Source organism: Pollachius pollachius (genome assembly GCF_949987615.1).
Source record: "Pollachius pollachius genome assembly, chromosome: 11".
NCBI classification, from domain to species: domain Eukaryota; kingdom Metazoa; phylum Chordata; class Actinopteri; order Gadiformes; family Gadidae; genus Pollachius; species Pollachius pollachius.
This window is the reverse complement of record NC_136944.1, coordinates 21,942,165-21,966,387: the sequence shown is the minus strand read 5'-3', so window position 1 is coordinate 21,966,387 and position 24,223 is coordinate 21,942,165. Positions and strand designations below refer to the sequence as shown.

The following is a 24,223-nucleotide window of genomic DNA, read 5'->3' as shown; positions in this document are numbered from 1 at the left end:
CTTATCTGTCATCTACACAAAAGACTTGAAAGCCAGGTAGGAGAGTTGGGATGAATCAGAGCTTCTCTTTGGGCTTGGCTCGGTGACTCATAGCTACTTGTAGTCGTCGGGGTGTATCAGTTAAAGTCATGCCTGCTTTGAACCGATCCATGGCTGCCCTCCCCCTGAGTTCAGTGCGACTGATCAGTTCACCAGATCTCTTCATTCTTCTTTTAATGAGGGCTTAAGGCTTGTATTGTTTTGCTTTGTTGATCCTTCAGCGTGTCAATCTGTCAACAGGTCCGTCGATGAGAACCATGAATAACTGAGGAAAAGCTTCCTGTTTTTCCACATAGCTTTCTCGTAAGGGCCGTGTAATGTGGGTGTAAAATGACTAAATTGTACAGGGGAATTCTGGAGTTGAAAAACAAAGCAAAAGCAAAGTGTCCTCACAAGTCCTGACCTGAGCTAAGCGCTTTGGCGTGGGCTTCACGCTCGCTTAACGTTGCTTTACTAGGTGTGTCTGTGAACTAAGTTTCAGGGATTGTTATCTGTGTCAAAAAAAAAATCTTTATTCAACGGATAACAATAGCTGTGTGACAAGCAATACCCAACACGCCACCCACGTAATACACACAACCCCAGGCCCGTTACCATGTACACAACGGACTGACCAGGCAAGAGGAGTTTAGACTAATAGATTTATAGAGTTATAGAAAAGTCAGGCAAAAGTATGTTCTTCAGTGCTGGGTTACCACTTTATACAAAAACCTCTAGCTGCTTAATATTAAACAGATATAGATATTTAATATATTGCTCCTTCACTTGTCCTGATTAACATCATTTACATTTTCATTTACATTTTGCATCGCATGCTACTAAGGAGACTAGCAAGTGTAATGATGCAACAAAACTGCCACAACAGCAAGCAATTAACAGCAGCAACATGACGACATTCACTGAAACAAAGAATGAGAAGATAACTTTACAACAGCATCTTCGATAGGTAGAACCAGAGAACCTTATGAGAGAGAAATAGCTGCCCTAGGAAGCGAAGCTGGAACATCACACTGAGAACACAGCGACTTAAACCTCATAGTCCTATTACTATTAGTTACGCCTCCTGAAACACTTGTACGTTAAAATATAAAACGGAAACACTATGAGCAGCTGTTTAATAGCCTGCCATGTTTTTTTAACCCTTCTGGACGATAACGTTTGGTTTGGATTAAACTGGTTTGTATAAAAGAGCAGAACAATGTAAAACTGAACAATAAAAAACAGTTGGTCTGGGTTCGGTGGTACTAGTATGGACGGCGAGGCGATGGTGATCGGCGATGTATAGAGATATTTATACAGTATTAAAACAAATACAACAGCTATGAAAGGCTACACATGTTCGGCACTTTGTAATCACCCTTCGACACCATAAATATATACACTTCCAATTCTACAAGGTACAAAATACGCTATTTATTATTATTATACAATATTTATTGTCAACGCAATCCATCAGCGTCGCGACAATAAATATCATTTATTATTATTATTGTCGACGCTGGTAAACAAGCATAAAGTACTGGAAGGGATAGGCAAGTCTCCCGCTCTCAAAGGCCGCCAAAACGGCAGCCATTAACTGCTCTTTTTTGTTAGTTTTTTTGTTAGTTTAGCAACCCGCTATACAGAGCCGCTAAGCTAACTGGGGGCAACTCTGCATAGCGAGTCGCTGAACTAACTGCTTTTCGTCAGTTAGCCTAGCGACTCGCTATACAAAGTCGCTAAACAAACTGCTTTTCGTCAGTTAGCCTAGCGACTGGCTATAAAGAGTCACTAAACTAACTGCTCTTCGTCAATTAGCCTCGCGACTCGCTATACAGCGTCGCTAAACAAACTGCTTTTCGTCAGTTCGCCTAGCGACTCGCTATACTGACCAGGCAAGAGGAGTTTATGAGGAACTCCCCTTCAGGGCCTGATTAAAAACAACAAGCTTCTGGTTGTTGTTGTGAACAACTTTCACAATGATTAGCTCTTGGGTTTCGATCTTGTTTACACAACTCGCATCAGTTGATTCACAAAGCCTATAAATTGTAATACAATTAGATTGTATATGTATAGCCCTTAATCACAGGTATAGTGTCAAAGGGCTTAACAGGCCATATATTCCTGACACCTCCCTGACCCCTAGCCCCCCTTAAAATGCCTCTGCTTTACACGCCACTCAAACTAAACGCAAACAGAAGACTCCCGGGTCCTAGTATTGCAATTACAATGTACCTGACTTCATAGGTCCCCCGTTTGTCTCTAACAGAAATGGCCATGCTGAGGGCTGAGGACCAATATGCGCCAGTGTCTCCTGGCGGGGGGAACCGCGCGGTGAACAACAGCACGTGCATTGAGATCTCCAACTGTCATCTGGTCTCCGCGTCGCTCTGCAAGGACCCTCACTACAGACGGCTGGCCATCAGCAGCATCATCTGTGGGCTCTCCTGCATCGGCATCATGTCCCTCATCTACTCAGTCCAGGTAGGAAAACAACTCCATTCCTTAAATCGGCCAGTTTTTGAAGGACCCAGATGTTCAGCTTATAATCAATGGCTTGTTATTGTTATTCTTATTATTTTAGTCGATAATAATGTATTTTCGATTTTCTTGTTCACTGCAGGCCAGAGAAGCGACAAATCCTGAAAAATCACAGATGCTCTCCAGAAAAGCGAGGAAATACGGCCTTATTTCCATCGCGGTGTGGGTGGCTATCTTGTTCATCTTCCCTGCCTTAGTGGTTCTGGTTTCATACTTGTTGACTCTGATCGACTGAAGCAGGAGAGCCCTACACGAGTAAAGACTGAAGAGAGCAGCCCGTGAAACAACCCAGACACAAGGACTGGGAAACGGGCTAGCATGATTAACTGGTTTAGGTGTAGCCCACTCCAGAACCACTTGGCAGACTGGGTCACGTGACATGCCAAGGACAACTTTGTTTACCGTTCTAATTTTTTTAGCCAATTTTTTATGCGTTTGTTTTTGTAGTGCAAATATTCTTTATATGTAGTATTTATTTGGTTATAACATACAAAAATGTGTAATTTTGCCATGTATGTGTCATTATCCCCAACCTCTTTCGAGTTCACAATTGAACAGAGCTGCAAATGTTTATGAATAAATTAAGTGTAAAAGAAATCTATATATACATATATATAGAAATTTGTTTTTATTAGGACTTTCAAGAAACAATTCACAACCTCTGACGAAGGTGCTTATTTGTTGCAACAACATTCCACAATAAAACTATTCCTTTATCTTTGCATTGCTTATGGGTTTTCTATATTCCTGACATATGTTCTGACACTATGTTCACCGTTGTGTATTAAAAAATTTAAAAACAAAACATGTACACGAAATCTACCCCTCCAAGATTACATCCAACAAACCCAAATATTGTGCTCTTATTTACCTCAGGTTTAAACTTAAACGATAACAATGTTGAAATCCTCAGAAATGAAAGAAAACACTTGCAGAAATGAAAGAAAACACAAACACGAACAAAACGGACATTGTACAAATATTACAGTTAAGGCAATCCCATGGAAATTGGGCAAAGGCAAAAACCTTTGTACGTTTTAACATAAATACCACAGATACGACGATGGAGACTAATAGATTTATAGAGTTATAGAAAAGTCAGGCAAAAGTATGTTCTTCAGTGCTGGGTTACCACTTTATACAAAAACCTCTAGCTGCTTAATATTAAACAGATATAGATATTTAATATATTGTTCCTTCACTTGTCCTGATTAACATAATTTACATTTTCATTTACATTTTGCATCGCATGCTACTAAGGAGACTAGCAAGTGTAATGATGCAACAAAACTGCCACAACAGCAAGCAATTAACAGCAGCAACACGACGACATTCACTGAAACAAAGAATGAGAAGATAACTTTACAACAGCATCTTCGATAGGTAGAACCAGAGAACCTTATGAGAGAGAAATAGCTGCCCTAGGAAGCGAAGCTGGAACATCACACTGAGAACACAGCGACTTAAACCTCATAGTCCTATTACTATTAGTTACGCCTCCTGAAACACTTGTACGTTAAAATATAAAACGGAAACACTATGAGCAGCTGTTTAATAGCCTTCCATGTTTTTTTAACCCTTCTGGACGATAACGTTTGGTTTGGATTAAACTGGTTTGTATAAAAGAGCAGAACAATGTAAAACTGAACAATAAAAAACTGTTGGTCTGGGTTCGGTGGTACTAGTATGGACGGCGAGGCGATGGTGAACGGCGATGTATAGAGATATTTATACAGTATTAAAACAAATACAACAGCTATGAAAGGCTACACATGTTCGGCACTTTGTAATCACCCTTCGACACCATAAATATATACACTTCCAATTCTACAAGGTACAAAATACGCTATTTATTATTATTATACAATATTTATTGTCAACGCAATCCATCAGCGTCGCGACAATAAATATCATTTATTATTATTATTGTCGACGCTGGTAAACAAGCATAAAGTACTGGAAGGGATAGGCAAGTCTCCCGCTCTCAAAGGCCGCCAAAACGGCAGCCATTAACTGCTCTTTTTTGTCAGTTAGTTTAGCAACCCGCTATACAGAGCCGCTAAGCTAACTGGAGGCAACTCTGCATAGCGAGTCACTGAACTAACTGCTTTTCGTCAGTTAGCCTAGCGACTCGCTATACAAAGTCGCTAAACAAACTGCTTTTCGACAGTTAGCCTAGCGACTCGCTATAAAGAGTCACTAAACTAACTGCTCTTCGTCAATTAGCCTAGCGACTCGCTATACAGCGCCGCTAAACAAACTGCTTTTCGTCAGTTCGCCTAGCGACTCGCTATACAGAGTCGCAAAACCAGCTGCCCTTCGTCAGTTAGCTTAGCAACTAGCTATACTGACAAACTAACTGGCGAAAACGGGCAGTTAATTTGTCAGCTACCTTAGCGGCTGGCTTTATGGCGTTGCCCCCCCGCTGTTCAGCGTCAGCAACAGGTCCAGCTGGTCCAGCTTGGCACAGAGCAGCGAGTCCACGTCCTGGGCGCTCAGAGATGGGGGCTCCTTGGCACTCTGGTAGCCCCCGCGCCGTGGCCTGCCCGCCGAGCTGACGCCGCCCTGCTTCCAAGCACCGCCGGCGCCGGCTCCGCCCCCCAGCGGCTTCTTTGGTCGTCGGGCCTCCCCCGCCTCGGGGAACTCCACGGCGCGCTTCAGGCGCCGCTGGCCGAACAGAGAGGTGGAGCCGTTGCGGCGGCTCAGCGGCGCCTCGAAGATGGTCTCCAGACGACTGGGGGGGGGGAAGAGATGGCCTGATATGAAGTGGGGTCTCGGCGGGGGGAGGGCATGCGACTCAGGAGTGTGTTGGCTGGTAACCGGAAGGTTGGTAGTTCGATCCCCTAGTCCCTGCTTGCTGAGTGGCGAGGTGTCTCTATGAGCATCCCTACTGTACTGACAGCGATAAATTGACTTTTCTCTTTCTTCTGACAAATGTACTTCTTGTACGTCGCTTTGAATAAAAGCATCTGCCAAAGGCCCTTCAATGTAATTCTACCAAACAAATGTACATTCATAAATAAAATAAATGTTATGCACACCTTATCTTTTTTGGTACATTGTTGCTATAAGCAAGAGAACAGTTTTTCCGAAAAATCAAAACTAAAATGTGCTTGATCTTACCCTTCTGGAGGCGCGGTGAAGTTCTTGTTGGTGTAGATCTCCTCCAGGCTGAACTCCTTCTTCTTCAGCCTTTGGGGAAGCAGACATCAGTGGTTGAGATTGGATTACGAGGAGCTGATTATAAGATGTGCACGCACAGACATGAAACAACGATTGGCGCTTGCCGGTGCCGTAAAGGAGTGATAAAGAAGGATTGTAAATGGCTTAGGTCCAGGGTCTCATGGGGGCCAAGGGGATAAACATGTGGAGGTGGTGGAAAAAGCTTTGAAGCCACACCTGTCATGCAATCTGTGCGGTAAAGTACTGCAGAATACAGTTTGGTATTCGTTTGCCTTTTGCTAGTTTGCCGTCGTTTTCTTTTACTTACCTATTTAATTTATTGTTTTGTTTCATTGTACGTGAAGCACTTTCAGTCTGCCTCGTGTATGGAAAGTGCTATATGAATAAAGTTGCCTTGCCTAGTATAAATGTGGGTTGAGGCGCACCCGGTTACGTTATCAACTGCAAACATCCAGCCGTAATAATGTCTGTAACGACTTTCCATGGGCCTTACTGTCCACACACGCTTGGAAAAATAAACCTTTACTGAACTTCGAAACACCCTTACAATAATGTCTGTGTTTAGAATCCAAGGATGCACTTACTGCACAGTTCACATTGATTAAAAACAGACCTGTAACCATGTTAGCATTTGCATCCTGCAAATACTCTACTTTCACTAGAACTGTTCGTACAAACAAATTTATGTCAGATTTATGCAAACCTCCACCCAACATTCTCCCATTACCTCAGGCAGTGAATACACGGCGTATACTCACAGCATGGTATTCTGAACACCAATACGGTCCATAACTTATGTATGTAGAAACGCATGTGGATACAGTTCCCCAAGTCTAGCCGTCAAAATAACAAGAGACGGCCGTTTCATGTGTCTGTTCTGTTCTGTCTCCTAATGTCTCCCCCTCTGGGGGGGGGGGGGGGGGGAAGGAGACAGGCATCTTGTGTTCCAGAACACTAACCCTAGACCCCGTCTGTCCAGCAGTCCGTACCTGATGGCTTTGGGCAGGCCCATGGGAGTGAGGTTGTTCTGCGGTTTGGGACGGGTTTTGCGGATTCGGATGGATGACACCTTGCCTCTTTCTTCTGTAATTTTCACCACCTGTAAAGGGTTGATGCATGTTAAAAAAGGAGATTTGTGTGACTGTGCCTGACCATTGCATAGAGAGTGCAAGACATTATGGAAACAAAGCCGTGTGAATTGGTCAAGGGGTACACGGGTCAAATAAGACATTGAAACAACACCTTATGGATTTGGCCGGTGAATTTGAGGGTTCTATGTCATATTTGACATACTAGGACGTTTCTTTGTTTATTTCGACCAAAATGTCGGAGCTGTGAACATTATACAGACTTATTCCGACCAAGAAATAAAAGACCAAAAGATCTTTCTGCGGTCTCGTCCTCCAAGGCCATGTTTTTTTAAAGAAATGAGACCACATGAGCACCGTGAAACCACACGGTTGTTAGTTTTTCTTTGTACCTTGATTTCGGAGTCTGACAGGGACTTCTCCTCAAACTGCCGGCGGTAGTGTGCGTCTTCACCCTCCTCTTCCTCGGTCCTCTCTGCCTCGCTCTCCATGGGCATCTGGGACGCCGCGCTGAACCATGACAAATTAACAATTAACAGGAGTCTAGTGTATATATATATATATGAATGTTTAAAAAGGAATAATACAGGCTAAAACAGTTGGATATTGTTTAAAACCTTTAACTGCTCCAGTGAGCCATTTTCCTACCCAGAATGCCTTTAACTCCCCCCATCGATCATCCATGTAAATCCAGTCACTAACCCAATTTCATAAATATAATAATCTGGAGACGGAAACTAAATGCCGCCACTCTACGGCTCTATACCAGGGGGTGTGGCCTTACACGAAGGAAAAGGAAAACCAGTCTTTGACGACTGAACACGAGTTCACGACACACAGAAGGCAGCGAGGGGGCCGCGTACCTGTGGACGGGGGACACACTGACCGCAGGGGGGTCAGCCCTCGCGTGGAACCCGGGAAACAGTCGCCACGGGGACGAGGAGCCGGACGCCGGAGAGGCAGAGGAGGTGAAAACAGTGGAGGAGGAGGAGGAGGAGGACGAGGCCGCGAAGGGGGACGAGACGGCCGAGTGGAACGAGTCGGTGGACGGCGACGGCGACAGCGAGAAGTGGTGTCCGTGTGCGCCAGCGGAGTTAGCCGCCGCCGCGCTAGCACAGTTAGCCGCCGCCGCCGCCGCCGCCGCCGCGGTGGCGCTCTTGCCGTCCAGCCGGCGGGAGAGGAAGGCCATGGGGCTGGTGAGGAAACAGGAGGCCAGGGCCGAGAGCGAGAAGGGGGAGGCCGGGGCAGTGGCACCCGGACCCCCGGATCTCCTGGAGGGGTACACCTCCTTGCGCAGACACAAGGGGGCGATCTCCCGGGCCACCTCCACGGTGCTGACCGTGTGGCGCCGGGTGCGCCGGGGCTTGCAGAGGACGCGAGGCAGCCGGTGGACATCGTGGAGCGGCTGGTGGTGCAGGGGGTGGGGGTGCTGGTGGGCGACACGTCCTTTGCTGGGCTGGGGCGAGTAGACAGGGGAGGGCCACAGGGCGTGGTGCTGGTGGAGAGAGTGGATCTCCGGGCAGGAGACGCTGCGCTGGAGGCCCCCGGAGGAGGAGGAGGAGGAGGAGGAGGTGAAGTCCAGCTCCATCAGGTTGGTCCTCCTGGTTTCCCGTTCCTCGACGACGTGTGCCTCGAAGACGTCGGCGCCGCACAGCAGCCTTTCCTTCCTCCTTCGGCTCTCCTGCTTCGTGTGGTTTATCTTCACGCTTCTTTTGCCGGGCGTCGACTCGGCCGACTGGTCGCCGAGGAGCCCATTGGCGGAGGGTACGGTCGCGCACTGCGTATGATGACCGGCTTCCTGGACGGAAGCTTCGGCGCCACTGAGAAAATTGTCCCTTTCACCTCCATGCGCGGGAATGGTCTTGTGCTTCCAGTGTTTCCCCCGGTTAACGTTTACATGCTTTGTGTGTTGCGCCGGGTATACTGCATGCGATTGGTCATCGGTTTCACCACAGCCCTTTTTGGGCCTCTTGACTCCGGTTTTCAGACTCCTCTTGGCAGTCACGGGGACATCCAGGACGCTGGAGACGGAATCTAACCCAAATAGGGCCTCGGAGGTGTGGTCCACGGCCACGCCCCGCGCTTTAGTCGGACGTGCTTGCTTACGAACCACTGAACGTTTCGCCGGATTAGACATTTGGTTCACGTTTGTGAACATGCTCAGACTTGATGAAACGTCTGCGTCACACTCTGGCGAAAGGTCCCGCTTCCTGCCCAAACCTGAGGGCCGAGCGGGCAGCGGGACCTGGGGTCTACAGAGCAGGTTCTCCAAGGGCTGGTCCGGGGCACTTGGAGACGGCTGCTTGTTGTCGGCATCTCGCGTGCAAGTGGTCATCGCCGGCGTTCCCAGATCCATGCTGTCAGATTTAAAGTCTGGTTTACGCGACCCGGGTTTTGAGACCCCCTTCTTGGTTGCCCCCCTGGGGTTCCTGGTGTTGACGGGTTTATTTGTGAGGTTATCCGACGTCGTGTTTCTGGGCTGCGAGGCGTCAACAGCAACAACAGCGACCAAAGGAGTTGGGTTTTCAGTTTGACGGTGCAAGGTGGGTTCTTTAGGTGCAGCTAGACTTTCCGGTTGGCTTGTTCCCTTCTTTTGCACCCGCCTCAGAAGATGCACCTTCTTGGCCGGCGGGTTCAGCTTCATCTCCGAGACGGGAACGATATTCGACGAGAGGTCGTTCCGGAGCTCTTTCAAATGGCTGGTTGCGCTATCCTCCGTGACATGCGGAATTACGCCTGCGTTTATCGGATCTTCTGTTCTTTTATCCGATCTGGTTATTTTCCTGTTTTTCAAGCGAGCACCGCCTCGTGGCTGAGGATCAAGAGTCAATCTTCTCTTGGCTTTCCTGATGCGTCCGACCGGATCAGAGCCTGGGCCCGCCTCCGGCAGTCCTTGTCCAGTGGGAAGAGTTTGTGAGATTGTATTCAATGCACCGTTGGTTCCCTCTTTGGCAGAGTTCCGTGGGCTTTTCCTAACAGAGAGGCTGCTGCAGCTTTCACTGCAGTCACCTTCAATACAATGATCCAGACAGAGAACATCGCCATTGCTTAGGTCCCCAATGGTGGCTTCCACCGTACACTCAACAGAGAATTGCCTGTGGTGAGGCTCAGCACAGCTAGCCTCCTGCGTCTCCCTGCAGGGGAGAATGTCCAAAGATTTGCTCCGTAGCACAAATCTATTCAATGAGTAAAGGGGTTTCGTTTGAACCACCCGCTTGCTTCTCTGGGCTCTTCTCTCCATGTTGTTGAATGTGCTGGGTTCTGGATGTTTCTCCGGGGTAAGCTGAGGCAGAGGAACCGGCTCATCGTCGTTGGTCTCCATGTCTGCCGACGTTGGTCTGTTGACCGGTATAGAGCCGCGGGCCACATCGTTCATCTCAGAGGGCTTTGTCGGGGAACGCTCGAGCGACGCGGTGCGGAGACGTTCCTCGTCTTCCTCATCAACCGTCAGCCCTTTCGATGCCAAAGGAGGCATCCACGGCAGGGTGTCATCGTTCAAACCGTCATCTACCGTTTGACCTTCATAGCCGTTGGACCGGTCCGATGGATCTGGATCGTCTGCGAGGCTAGCAGATTCGGGAGGGCTGTGTGCTGTGAAGAGCTTCACGGGACTCATGACGATCTCGCTGAAACTCGCCATTTTTGACTTGAAGGACTGAAAGAACGGGCCGATGACCCATTTGGCTTTGGCGGGGGGGGTCTTCACCTCCAGTCCCATGTGCTGGTCCGGGGGGCCCCGTTCTGGATGGTCTGGGGGGGGTTTGTTGAAAGGCGGACTGCTGAGATCCATATGGGTAGCGAAGGGTTTCTCCTCATTCTGTATCGTGGACAGTGTTCCATTTTCTGAGGTGGAACTCGGTTCTCTGTGCCTGAGAGGGAAAAACAGAGACAAGATGGTTTGACCTTTGGCAGTAAAACATATCTGTCACACTTTCAATCGTATGCGCAAACACAAACACACACACACGCACACAAATGACATGACATTCCCAAGAGTTTCTATAAATAATTGAATATCAATACAAATATTATTCTTGGCCATTTGACCTCCTACCTTAAATATAGACGGTCATGGGAAAAACAGCTAGACCGGCTTTCAGTCATTCTAAAAACACAGACGCCTAGTGACTTTCTCCTTCCCAATGTTTCCCTCTCCATTCTGTCTGCGATACACTCATTCAACATCCAAGAGCAAAGCCCTTATCATGGATTGTCTTTCCTGCTATTTGTCGTGAAGACACACATAAATCAAATTAAAGAAGTAATGCTCTCCTCAAACAATTGAAACACAAACATTTACATCGCCAACAGATGATGCATTTCAAGCTTCAAACATATGACTAATACTCACTTTGATGGAAACAGCGACACATCCATATCAGGTGCCGCGCTCTGCAAAAAGTCAACATTTCAGATTATAAAGTTCAGAAATGTCGTTTTTATTCAAAAGCAGCCGACCCCAACGGCCTATTCTGGGATGTGTGGGTTCAGTCAGCCCAAGGCGGTGACGTGACTGCTTATTTGTGTCAGAGGCAGCCGACCGTGAAGGAGGATTACCACTCTCAATTAACCCTGACACAACTTCATTGTGTAGGTCCACCCTTTATTGTCGGTTGTAATGTACATGCCCTGCTACCAGAGATAAGTAAACAGAGACCAGCTGTCTGTACATCTTCACCCAGACAGATTAAGCAATAGGGCGGCATGTGGCTCAGGAGGTAGAGCCGGTTGGGTGGTAACAGGAAGGTTGCTAGTTTGAAGCTCAGTGTCGAGGTGTCCCTGAGCAAGGCACCTCACCCTGACTGCTCCTGACGAGCTGGCCGTTGCGTGGCTGACTCCGCCGTCGGTGTGTGAACGTGTGCGTGAACGGGTGAATGTTAGGCAATATTTTAAAGCGCTTTGAGTTGCCACTTGTTAGAAAAGCGCTGTGTAAATGCAGTCCGTCTACCATTAGTCACCGTTGAGAAAGACAAACCGCACGCACGCACACGCACACACACGCACACACACACACACACACACACACACACACACCTAGTAAACGGAGAGGGGCTGACCTGGGACAGTGGCCGTTGGGGAGAATCCACCCTCACGAGCTGAATGGACACATCCTGTAACCCTGGGGCCTACAGACCAACAGTGCAATGGAGTGCGATGTTGTTACCACACACCTGCATGAACTACACAGCACACAGACCCGTCCATCAGACGGCCATTCATAAAAACAAGAGAGGCTAAGCCTGTGTACCGTGCAGGTTGCCCCCGCTGTCTTGGTGGGGGTCTTGACTGGTGTGGGCGGCCTCGCTGCAGTCTGGCCGATCTGAGACCAGGGTTTTCTGGTCGTCGGTGGTTTACACAAACCAGCTCTACTGCGGTTGGGTTTTCCATCACTCTCGCAGCTGTGAATTATAATTAAATTATATATGTTTCAGGTTGACTTAGATACAGGCCCCTCAGGTTGTAATAGGAGCAAGTAACTGTTTTGAATAATCACTCATAACAATGTTTACATTTGATCCAATATGGAGAAGGACTCAATTCAGCAGAGTAGGCAGGGCGGGGGTAACACACAAGAAAACAGGAAAAGGAAAGAAAAGGTGTTGGAAACTATACCTGGGAGTGTTGGAAGAGAGGGAAGGGAGAGGTGGTGGGGGTTCACTGTGGGGGGGTGCACTGCAAAAAGGATTCGGGGGTACATCTTCCTCCATTAGACAAACTACAGGAGGGAGGGGGTCCGGGGAATAAGTCAACATCCTTGCTCTCTCGACTGTGTGTAGTCCTCTGCAAACAACAATAACACAACAAACACACGTGCAGGGTGTAAACTCAACGTTGAACCACGGGGGATGCTAGATGACGCAATGCAACAAATGAGAAAAACAAACAAGGAGAAAAGGTCTCCTCGACCTTATTTTATACTGTAAATATTCCTTCATTTTTTGATACAGGGATAAAATACTTAAAAAGCTCGTATAAGGCGAAGAGAGGGTATTCATCCAACCACACACGACGTAAACACAGGCCACCCAAATCAATAGGATACTGAGAAAACCAGTAATACCATTACCGCAATGGTTTAGCGCCAAATAGCAAGTCACAACAAATCTCTTCGTCGAGGTGACTGGACGGTTCAAAAAACGACTTTGAACCTCAAACCCTCTTGGAAACACACCCTGAACCCCGTTTAAAAACATATCTCCCACATACCACCCCAGCTCTGTCTATTTACTGGAAGGAAGCTGTTTGAACCCTGACGTCAATAACACTTGGCTCATAACCTTCATTTACTAATATAATCATCTATATCACGTTCAAACGGCCCGGCTGTAACTTCATGATAAGCCTGCAGGACGCATGTGCTCTTTATTTGTATCTTTATCACATGCATTGCCGACAACCATGCTGCTGCACGGTGGGACCACCGGGGAGTAGCCGGGGCCTTGGACTGTCACCCGGGGCTCCCACTCACTCCTCCCGCGTCCTGGTCGAAGTCACCGGGGGCGATGCAGAGAGGTAGTACACTGTGGCTGAGCATCTAGCTAAGCATCTATATTATTACCGTGAATGTACTCACCGAGGTTGTCTTCATAGACAACCGCTTAATGGTCCATCATCGTGATGAACGAGACGAGCCGGACCGGACGGCGCCCTACAATGTATCCGTTTCACATGAACACGCAGTGACTGCCGGCTCAGCCAATCAGAGTTCCCGCTCTGCTTCCGCATGACGCTCCCTCCAGAAAGGTGACCAATGGGAGGGGAGCATCCTCAGCGTTAAATCCACCCAGAACCATTGCTCTGGTTGTAGTCTTTGTCCTCGATTGACTTCTAAGTTGGCGCATGTGAAGTGATGACGACTAACAGTTAAATTAAAATGTGATTAATTAAATGTATCACCGTGGCAATGCTCGATTCACCTTGTTGTGGTCGGACTCAAATGTTTTGATGGTTGCTAAGGGTGGGTGTTTGTTTGTTTACCTTCTTTCTGATGGGTGCTTGGCTCTGTTAATTAAAGTATTTTGGATTGCAAACTCTCAATGCAAAATACTGTCAGTTCTAAGTAGAGCCAAACTGCCCCATGAGTCGATTATCCTTGACTGGTTATTTTCTAAAGGATATGAGGGGAAACGAAAATTGCCAACCCAATAGACATACTTTTTGAAAGGATCATTTTTTTAAATCTAATTCAGATTCTGTGTGTTTGGTGAAACCAAAAATTCAAGATACTCAAAGTGACAGGACGAAATAAGTCATTTATTTAAAAAACGAAACAGAATTTAAGAAGATAAGAGAGATTGATGATGATGCCGTGTAAATATTCTGTGTGCTTTTTGAATCCATGGTACTTTAGTCATAAAGCTCAAAATCTAATCTCTTGGAGTTGTAGAACTGAGAGTTCTCCTGGTCCAGCCGCCGACAGTAGACGCCGTCTTTGAAATAGTCTTCATCCACCCAGCCCTGGAGAACACAAGAATGATGAGACCTCCCATCTGGACTGAGGTCAACGCTAAACACATCGCTCACCTTTTTGAAAAGACACATATTGATGGATTCACAAAGCATCTTCCCTACTGATGCACGGCCTTTGACTCAATCTAGATGAGCACATCGTCTGAATAAATGTGGTAAATATTGATTTAAAGTCCATGTAACTAAAGATCTCACTATAAATGTAAGTGTACAAATAGGAAGGGAGGCTAATAGGAAGGGAGGCTAATAGGAAGGGAGGCTAATTTGAGTGCAATACATTTTTTGTACTGAAGTGCTGAGAATGTTCATCTCAAGTTAAAGGGGTGATATAAAACCATGCGAGAGTGAGAATAGCCATTACAAGCCGTTTGAAACTCTACTTTAGTGGCAACACAAGTGGGCGTGTCCACCCAGATGTATGCTGTATAAATCAGTCCACCAGCCTATACAGTGGACTGTAGAAAATGTTCCTTATCTATCCACCATACATCTAGGTGGACTCTCCCAGTTGTGATGTCACTAAAAAAACAGTAAAAGGCAGATTTTCAAACAGTTTGTAATAGCCAATAGCACCTTTTGGCATAATATCATCCCTTTAAATAAACATAGTTTCAGATGTGATTATTATTAGGGGTGGGAATCTCTTGGCACCTCACGATTCAATTCCGATTATGAGGTCAACGATTCGATTCTAAAACGATTATCGATGCAACAATTTTTTTATGTACATTTCCAATGCGTGATTTTCAAAAATATATATATTCATCTGCAGAGACGCGCGGTGAGGTCCGTGGCTGGTGAGGCACTGACTTTTTCAGAGTCAGATTTACAAATATATGAACCCAATTGTTATATAGTACTGGCCTTGAATCATTATCTTCCGTGTTTGCAGTCAGAAATGTTTTTTTTTTAAATAAACAAACTGATGTAGTGCACTTGACTTGCTTAAAAGAAGTTAACGGAAGCGTCCTGTAAACACTGGGGGCACACGCACACACCCCCTTCAGTGAGGCAGAGGTACTGGCTGCCTCATTTCATGCTTTTTCAGCGCGGTTTTATGTCAGATCAGCATATTTAGTCTTGCTGCAAGACTAAACATGTTATACACATACATCAAATACATTAACTAGTTTAAGTAAAGTGCGATCATACAATAAAAGTGTCTACATACATTACATTGGTGAAAAAGCTAACTGGGTTGACCCAGTTGAGCGCATGTGCTCTACCCAGTTTGTGAAGGATTGCACTATTCTCGGTGAGGCAGCACTGCTCGTTGCCTCAGCCGGCCTCAGCTCGCGTATTCCCCCTCATGAAAAAGGCAAATTCAGCGATTTTGATAATTAAAATGATTTAAATTATTGGAATCGTACATTAATTACATTTAGACCACAGATCAGTAGACAAATACCAATATATAATATTTTTTTAATTTGATCATAATTAGTTTTTTCTTTTCATGATGACAGGGGAGGCTCTCTTTGCTTATCACTTCCTACTTTTGTGAAGATCATTAAAGACATCAACAGATGAATTAACTTATCTAATAATTTATTAGAGAAAAAGCTTTTGTCACAAATATGACTTTCTATGAACAATGCAATAATCAATGCAGCTTGCATTACAACACAATATGGAAGTATGTAAAAAATAGGTTTCAGTTCTTTTCTTTCTAATCTGTCATTAAAGGAAAAGCTGCTCTTGAATTAGAAGGAGTTCTTGTGTCTGGCTGTGAGTTTGCGTGCATGCTATGCGTAGGCTGAATCGCAATCTTGCCAAGACAAATCAGATTGGCCAATACACACTGAAGATAAATCAAATAATTTTAAAATTACTAAAATTATCCCTTTTTTTTTCTTCCGATTATTAATTTTTCTGCATCGAGATGGAATCGTTCTAGAGAGAATCGCGATGCATCGAAGAATCGATTGTCTTTACCACCCCTAATTATTATTGTTTATTTTTTTTCCAGCTCATGTTTCCCGTTTGAGCGTCTCAAGCCGTACCTGCATCTGCTGACTGCTGAAGGGCCCGTAGAGCTCGGAGCCGTCCACGTTCTCCCACCTGTACTCCCACATGACTCCTTGGGGCGCTGGGAAAAAAACACAGAGCGGTCAGACATAGTCGTGTTAAAACTAACACAAAAAAATGAACTATAAAGCGGCTTGATATACAAACGTGGCAAAACATACAATTACAAAAATAAGAAATACATTAATAGATATACATCCAATCGTCATAAATCAATTAATAAATCATATCATCAATCATCAAATATAACAAAACATAAAAAGCTGGTTGCGTTGGCTACCTGCTCCTCCGTCCTCCCCTCCCTCCTGGGCCTTCTCTCCGTGACTCTCGTCGAACTTATCCCCAAACATGTCGAGTTCGTCCGCCTCCTCGTCCTCCTCGTCCTCCTCCCCATCGCCCCCCTTGGGCTTTTTACTGGACAGTTTCTGGCTCTTCAGGAGGTACGCCAGCTTCTCACAAGTCTGCTGATAGATCTCAAACATCCCCGACGCCACCAGCCGGTCGGCCAGCGCCGTGAGCCGGTCCAGCTTCTCCGCGTCGCGCTGGAGCGCCGGCTCCTCCCCCCGGCCGCCGTCGGCCCCCCTCAGCTTCCCCTTCTTCCTCCCCGCCAAGCCCCCCAGCCGACGGAGCCCCGCGGCGACCGTCTCCCCCGGCAACAGCATCTCCACCAGGGCCTCGGTCAGCTGCCGCTGCGTGAACGACGCCAGCGGGTCTTCGGCGGGCTCCGCCTCCATCTCCGCCTCCTCGCCGCCGCTGTCGCCGCCCGCCCGCTTCTCCTCGCGCTGTTTCTCCTCTTCGGCCTCGTCTTCGTCGCCCACCCGGCGCCGCCGCTTGGCCGAGAGCCCCTTCTTCTTCTGCTTGAGCGGCTGCTCTTTGATCCGCACCTATGGGACGCAGGGAGAAACCATTAGAGGCCTGCGGGGGGAACCCACCGCCCAACGCAGCGCATCACGCTCCATAAATAGACTCCAACTGGTCCGGAATGCGTCCGCCCGACTCTTAACTCGCGCCACATCCCGGCGCCACATCATCCCTGTCATAAAGGACCTCCATCGGCATCCTGTCTCCCACCGGATCGATAACAAGATCCTTGTCTTCACCTACAAAGCCCTTCACCAACTCTGACTCCCCCATATCTCACTGACCTCCTTCTCCCCTACCAAACCTCTCGGTCCCTCCGATCCACCTCAGCCAGCTTTCTCTGCACCCCCAAGTCCAACCGTCGCAGTTTTGGAGACAGAGCCTTCTCCAGGGCAGCTCCCAGGCTCTGGAACTCCCTCCCCCAAGATATCAGAGGCTCAAGAGTCCCTCACAGTTTTCCAAACCCACCTCAAGACCCATAATTTCTCTACTAACTTCCTTCTCTTAGCCCTCCCCCCCGCGTATGTCTGTTTTCTACCATCGCCCCGAAGTGTAAAGCGACTTTGAGTCCTACTAAAGCACTATATAAGTCCCATTTATTATTATTATTATTATCACGGAAGCTGGATTGGTACGCACCCAGTCGATGTTGTCCAGCCAGTTGTCCCGGATCTCCTCGTCCTTCTTGACGTAGTAGTTTCCCTCGGCGTCAAAGTGGCCCTCCTGCATCTCTTCGTCCAGGTTGAACGGGGTGATGGGGATCCCCTCGTCGCAGTCTATCGTGGCGCCCTCCTGGCCTGAGGGAAAGCCACCAATCACAGGTGGGCAGGAGCAGTGGAGTGGCTTGCTCATAATAATCCAAAGAGGTTTTATTCAGTGTCAGTGTGTTGTCTGCATGTGTGTTTTGAAATGCCTATATCAAAGTATCCATGATGGATTTCTTTTTTAAATATTATTTCAAAACCTACATTGTTTGATGGTATGCATTGAGAGGCAACAACAAACCTGTGTGTATATGTTGTGCATGGGTTTTATAGGAGCAATCAATCTCCCATGAAACATTTCAGTTACATCAATTCAAAACACTGCAAACACAGCATACCTTCCACATCGTCGCTGGCCAGCATGTCATATTTGCTGGTCTTAGTCTCCTCTTCATCATCCTCTTCGTCACTGTCCAGGGAATGCTTTCCCTTAAACCTTGAACCAGGTCCAGCTACAACCTCGCATAACTGACCATCAACAACAGGAATACAATCGAAATGTTAAGTCTTGAATGTATCACTATAGTTGGTTAAGGGGAATGCAAAATTCCAGTAATCCAAGTTATAATATAAACATGACATCAATAGGACGTAATTTGTTTTCTCGAGGCTAGTTGAGGACATGAATGAATACCACTTATCTAACAGTTTGTTTCGTTACTAAGCATCACGATAAGGCAGTGATTTATATTGATTTAATAACCAATATCGGCAAAACCAGTAGATGTTATGCAGCGAGATGGATGACCCCAGGATAGATTATCCCAGGACAGATTACCCCATCTATAGTTAGTAATTAGTTATCAAATGAAATGGCTCAGAAACTTTAAGAAGTGAAATCAGACCCTGGCGTACCTTTTTGCTGGGCACCTCCTCCTCCAACTCGATTTCCCCATTGCCGTCCTCAAAAGTGACCTTTCTTTTAGACATGGCGCTGGATGTAGACAAAATTTAATTCTTAATGTGAGTTCAGGGGTTTCAATGGCTTCTCATAACGCATACGGTCAATGTTTACTTCACCAGACAGCATTTCAGCGCGCAAAACACAGCAATGCAAGTCGTAAATAATGGGGTTTATGTTTCTCAACACAGTAGATCGTCTGCTGAGCAAGAACAACAAACTTAAGCATGCAATCTGAAAATGTGTTTACAGACCTGGTGCAAAAATGAGGGAAAAACAAACGAGACGCAACACAAGCTCACACTGTCGCCATTACCGTCATCCGGTTTGGAACGGAAGTGACGTCGTTTTGAGCCGATAATTATTTTCTGTGTAATTACAGATAATACATTCCAAGTTTGCCCAATCGGACATGTTATTGCATTTTTATTAGTAATAAATCAATGTGTACATTAAAAATATTATTTTCAGATATTAAACCGTCTTAATCTTTGGGTGTATTGTTACTTTTATTGCCTTCAGTTCTACTGAAGACAATGGGTTTCACTGTACATATTTAAAGATTTTGTTTAAATCAGGGCATCCCTGTTCTATGGTGGTATATTAAATTTCATCAAGAGAAAACAATGGTGGGTTTTCGTATCAGAAAATAACTTCCAAAGTATACATTAAAAGGGACTGGCAACCTGCTGTTTGACTTAACACAACAATGAACGCACAGTGTCATTAAGTAACTAAATGGATGTTATCCACCTTATGTATACTGATTAAGATAGTGTGTTGGAGGGGATCGGGTTGCAGGTGGACTGCCATTTCCGAGCAGGAATAGGATGCTTGATCACGCACACATCATTGTTGTGCTATGCATATCTATGTATGTTGTGCGTCCTGGCCTCATGTAGCATCTTATCTTTCTTGTATACGGGGAATGGGTTAACCTAGCGATTGTTAGTGCTTGGCAACTTCCTTTCTGTACCGACAGAGATAATGTTGTTACTCTTTCGTCTGACAAATGTACTTATTGGAGGTCACTTTGGATAAAAGCGTCTGCTAAATGTAAAGATTCACACACACACACACACACACATCCAGAACTGATAAAAATGAAAGGTTATGTCCTGTTCAGCAGCGCCACCCACTGAGTACAAAAGAGGTTCACTATACTTAAATATATATTTTAAAAAGCTGCATCAAACAAGCCGCCCACACGGCCGGGGAAGTGAGAGCAGGAAGGCGGAAGCATCCCAGACCGCGCCGTAGCTCAGCCTCTCATTCCCAGGTACCGGGGGTCCGGGGAGGCTGAAGGAACCCAAGGCCCACTGGCACGCGTCCCGCCCTCAGCCAGGTGGACCGGAGCGCGCAGGAGGGGGAGGGGAGGGAGAGACGATAGGGTGTCAGGGTTCTGTTACCAGGAAGTGGGTCGAGTTATTTATATTTCAATGCTTGTCCTCTCGCACCCGTGGCAGTACCGGGAGAGTAACCTGAACCCGTACGGCGGAGCCACATCGTCTCCATCTGGATAAGTCCGGGCCGCCGAGACACGTCGCGCTGCGCCCTCCTCCGCCCCAGACGGACGCGACGGGGACGGGGAGCGTAGAGAGGGGACGGTGAAGGGACAGCCGGGTGGAGAACCAGCCAGCCGGGTGGAGAGCAAGCCAGGTGGAGAACCAGGCAGGTGGAGAACCAGCCAGGTGGAGAACCAGCCGGGTGGAGAACCAGCCGGGTGGAGAACCAGCCGAGTGGAGAACCAGCCAGGTGGAGAACCAGGCAGGTAGAGAACCAGCCGGGTGGAGAACCAGCCAGGTGGAGAACCAGGCAGGTGGAGAACCAGCACGCCTGGTGGAGAACCAGCCAGGTGGAGAACCAGCCAGGTGGAGAACCAGCCAGGTGGAGAACCAGCCAGGTGGAGAAGCAGCCAGCTGGCGGTGGGGATGCCAGAGGTAGGTCTGGGTAACAGAGTCTGGGTCAGATCAGGGAATCCATGGAGGGGAGGGGTAGGGGGAGTTGGTTGGCCAGAGGTAAGGCTCGGGGATAAGGTTCTCGATGGAGGAGGGCGTGCAGGGGGAGGGGGGGGGACATAGGTTGGCCAGAGGTAGGTCTAGGTGACGCTGATGGAGGGGTGCGAGCAGGGGGGGCAGGGAGGGGTTTGACAGTAGGTTGCATCATGCACTCTGAGCACAAAGGCATTTTGGATTGTGAGTCGATTAGGGGATCATGGATCTCAGTAGAAATATACTTGGGTGTTACAGTATTGGACATCTTCAATCTTTTTTTAATTGTTCTATATGTTTCCTAATCGGGTATTGATGTCTGCTTTAAACCAAAACAGAGCACATACATGACGGGTACTGACATGATCAGAACCATGTAACATTCGGTTTCTCTAACTGCCCTTTGTTGATTACGCCTTTTCCCTTACCCCCTTAGGGTAGTCAAGGGTAAAATGATCCAACTGAGAATTCACCGCTGCGTCTCCCCACACTGTAATGTTCAATGTTCAAATCAAATAATGTTTACCTAAAGGACAGAGTTTCTTGTATTCTCAGAGCAGAAGAATGCATAAGGGGATCTCTGCTCCCTTGTGACCGGTTTAGCCCAGGCACAAAGGTAAACGTTAGATAATGCTAGGAACAGGTAAAGTGTCTGGACAATACAAGGAATGGGAGACAGAGCTTACATGATGAAGGGGAAACAACATATGGACCACACATCACGTGGGGAGCAGAACTGTTCTCAGCAATTCTGAGACTGTAGTCTTTGCTTTTGCCAGTGCATTGGACTCAAGCTAATAGAGATGCAGGTGCGAACTCCCATCCGAGGCCTCAGATTATTGTATGTTTATTTCCTAAATATATTAGCCTCATTGTTATAGGTTCAGAGGTCTCTTTATTCTTAAACTGTTTAGACAGAGACGATTTGCATGCTGCAAACTCCCACCTCACTGTGCACCCGTATCCAGTCTCAATACAGAAGTTATCCAAAGCAGTAGAACACTTCTCTTTTCGGTGATCCTAGAGGAACCAATACATTTGAATTTGTAGCCGCAGTGTACGAAAAATAGAGAAGTGGTCGTGACAAACAACAGGGAAACACCTGCGTGTGTCGGGTCACATAACACATGCTGAACACAGAGAGAGAGGAAGACAGAGTGGCTCTTTGGGTTCTGTTTAAAGTGGGTTCTGTCTGTTGTGCAGCCAGGTGCTGAAATGAAGATCCACAAGAAGGTACTCAACCACTACCTGTCCTGCACATCACCGGTGGACAAAGAGGGCTATCTCTACAAAATGGTAGGCATTAAAATACAAATATATAAATTATATATATATTTAAATATGTATCTTTTATTGTATTTTTTTTATTGTATATATTTTATTGCATATATATGTTTTTGTCCCAATTATTTGTTGCGCTATCCACATACTGACCTGACCTCCATGTCCCCGCAGAAAGAGCGCACGGCCACCTTCCACCGGCGATGGTTCGTGCTGAAGGGCAACGTGCTGTTCTACCAGGAGAGGCCGGCAGACCGTCACCTGCTGGGCGTCATCGTGCTGGACGGCTGCGTGGTGCGGCGCAGCGAGGCAGACGGCCAGCTCTGCTTCTCGCTCGTCTTCCCGGCGCCGGGGCTCAGGGCCTACCGGTTCGCCGCGGAGGAGCGCCTGACCCAGGAGAGCTGGGTCAAGGTGCTGCTCTCCGCGAGCCACTGTTACCTGTCTCTGCTGGTTAAGGATCTGGGCCACCAGTATGAAGGTGAATAGTCTGTCTCTGTCTGTCTGTCTGTCTTTCTGTCTGTCAAACGAACATATATGGACATGCTTTGAAGTACCTCTTTCTTGCGTTCATTTCAGAAGCTAAACGTGAAGCAGCTTCTGTTGCCGGCGGTTCTACGGTGAAGGGGGACAGCAGCCGGCCGCCGTCGGTCGCTCGGGTGAGGCACTACTCGCTCCTGACGATAGAGGCCGCCAAAAGCGACGTCCGAGACGGGCGGAGCTACAGCACCGGCCACCTGCTGCAAGAACCCTCGTTTTCTCCCAAAGCTGCGAATAAGAAATCCCCGAAGCATTGGTCGAAGAGGAACGCGCATGTCACCCCGTTAAACGGACCAGCGCCTCTCTATGGCGAGTGGCCGTCAGTGGGGTTGGATCCCCTGGAAGAGTTCAGCAAACTGCACGAGTATTATGGGGAAGAGGTGCTGCAGGTGAGGGGGGCGTGGCTACGGAGGAGGCAGGTGGACAAGGAGCAAAGGGAGGGCGCTCTGATTGACATTTAGTGGACATTTTAATGGAGATGTGTTATTGTTTTTTATAATATGGTTCATGTGCGTCAAATGTAAAGTGTGTGGGAATAATATACATCGTAAATAGGATGACATTAACCCATTTCATGTTTTAAATTAGAATTGTGTTATTCCCTCATCAACTTGGAGGCAACAGTATTAATACAAATAAATATGGCAAGATAACTATTTGCTCAATCAATTAAAGTTAATTGGACTACTAATTTAATTCGTTTCTCAATAAGAAATATTGATTTTAAATCAAGATCACATTAAGATATAATATACAGCAGAGACAAAAATCCAATGTTAAATGGATTTTTTGACGTTCATGGCGATAAATAGCAAGTGTCTACACGGCAGATCAAGTTGCAAAACAAAGTGACTGGAAGGTAAATAGCAATCATTCACAGACGGCCCGCACACGCACACGCCCTCACACACACCCATCCATATGCACACAGCCAAACATACACACAGCGCGTAGAGTTACATGCCACACGTCACCCATGTCACAGGCCCATCCTATGCGGCAGGTTGTTTTCCCAGGCAGGTCAAAATGTTGGCCTTTCCACATTCCGTTGCCCCACACAGACATACCCTTCCCCTGGAGAGTGATGGATGGCCCGGGCCCCACGTGGGTATAGCTGTGCACGGATCGCCCCGGCAGGAACGCACTCACATCTGTCTGTTAACGCCTGACGGAGGTAGTAAATAACGGCGATTGGTGGAGACGTTATTTACAGCCAAGGGCTAAGGAGCTTCGCGACGGTCGATACACAGCTGTCCCTCCCCTCCCACGCTGAGGAAACGCCTCTCTGCTGGTGGGCCGTGGAGCATATAGCGGTCGCTGGGAGCCAACTGAGGCCGCAGAAGGGAAGCCAAGTTCAGCCAAGCGCTTGTGGTTTCAAGCTTCTTTGATCGTGCTAATCTGATGGAGATATCAGAGACCGCCTCTTGCTTGGCATTTCACGCAGGTGACGGTCTCTTTGATAGGTCAATTCGATTAAAACAGCACTTTTTACTCATGGAAAGTTTCTAAGAACAGTGTTGGTATTCCGACGAAGTCTTTGGACTTTGAATGCGCTTTATT

The 24,223-nt window shown here is 47.1% G+C and overlaps 3 protein-coding genes across 5 annotated transcripts; 1 reads left to right on the top strand and 2 right to left on the bottom strand.

Moving 5' to 3' along the window:
• Positions 1 to 2,797: 2,797 nt before the first annotated feature.
• Positions 2,798 to 13,497, bottom strand: prr14 (proline rich 14). 3 transcript variants are annotated; one of them, XM_079746090.1, is made up of 10 exons: positions 13,405 to 13,497; positions 12,444 to 12,611; positions 12,079 to 12,229; positions 11,888 to 11,956; positions 11,182 to 11,222; positions 7,694 to 10,699; positions 7,223 to 7,340; positions 6,732 to 6,841; positions 5,683 to 5,751; positions 2,798 to 5,293 (listed from the first exon to the last, which is right to left on the bottom strand). In XM_079746090.1, the coding sequence occupies exons 2-10, from the start codon at positions 12,581 to 12,583 to the stop codon at positions 4,966 to 4,968; spliced, it is 4,032 nt and encodes a 1,343-aa protein (XP_079602216.1). In that variant the 5' UTR covers positions 12,584 to 12,611; positions 13,405 to 13,497; the 3' UTR covers positions 2,798 to 4,965. The 3 variants fall into 3 exon arrangements, with proteins under 3 accessions (XP_079602216.1, XP_079602217.1, XP_079602218.1); XM_079746091.1 differs by lacking the exon at positions 13,405 to 13,497 and adding an exon at positions 12,898 to 13,001; XM_079746092.1 differs by lacking the exons at positions 11,182 to 11,222; positions 11,888 to 11,956; positions 12,079 to 12,229; positions 12,444 to 12,611; positions 13,405 to 13,497 and adding an exon at positions 10,885 to 10,998.
• A 577-nt stretch (positions 13,498 to 14,074) lies between these two features.
• cd2bp2 (CD2 (cytoplasmic tail) binding protein 2) lies at positions 14,075 to 19,184 on the bottom strand. The gene is made up of 7 exons (XM_079746095.1): positions 19,109 to 19,184; positions 18,809 to 18,887; positions 18,292 to 18,421; positions 17,829 to 17,986; positions 16,609 to 17,212; positions 16,304 to 16,389; positions 14,075 to 14,288 (listed from the first exon to the last, which is right to left on the bottom strand). The coding sequence occupies exons 2-7, from the start codon at positions 18,881 to 18,883 to the stop codon at positions 14,178 to 14,180; spliced, it is 1,164 nt and encodes a 387-aa protein (XP_079602221.1). The 5' UTR covers positions 18,884 to 18,887; positions 19,109 to 19,184; the 3' UTR covers positions 14,075 to 14,177.
• A 980-nt stretch (positions 19,185 to 20,164) lies between these two features.
• pheta2 (PH domain containing endocytic trafficking adaptor 2) lies at positions 20,165 to 23,272 on the top strand. The gene is made up of 5 exons (XM_079745628.1): positions 20,165 to 20,529; positions 20,626 to 20,794; positions 22,049 to 22,141; positions 22,301 to 22,604; positions 22,703 to 23,272. The coding sequence occupies exons 2-5, from the start codon at positions 20,786 to 20,788 to the stop codon at positions 23,122 to 23,124; spliced, it is 828 nt and encodes a 275-aa protein (XP_079601754.1). The 5' UTR covers positions 20,165 to 20,529; positions 20,626 to 20,785; the 3' UTR covers positions 23,125 to 23,272.
• Positions 23,273 to 24,223: the final 951 nt, after the last annotated feature.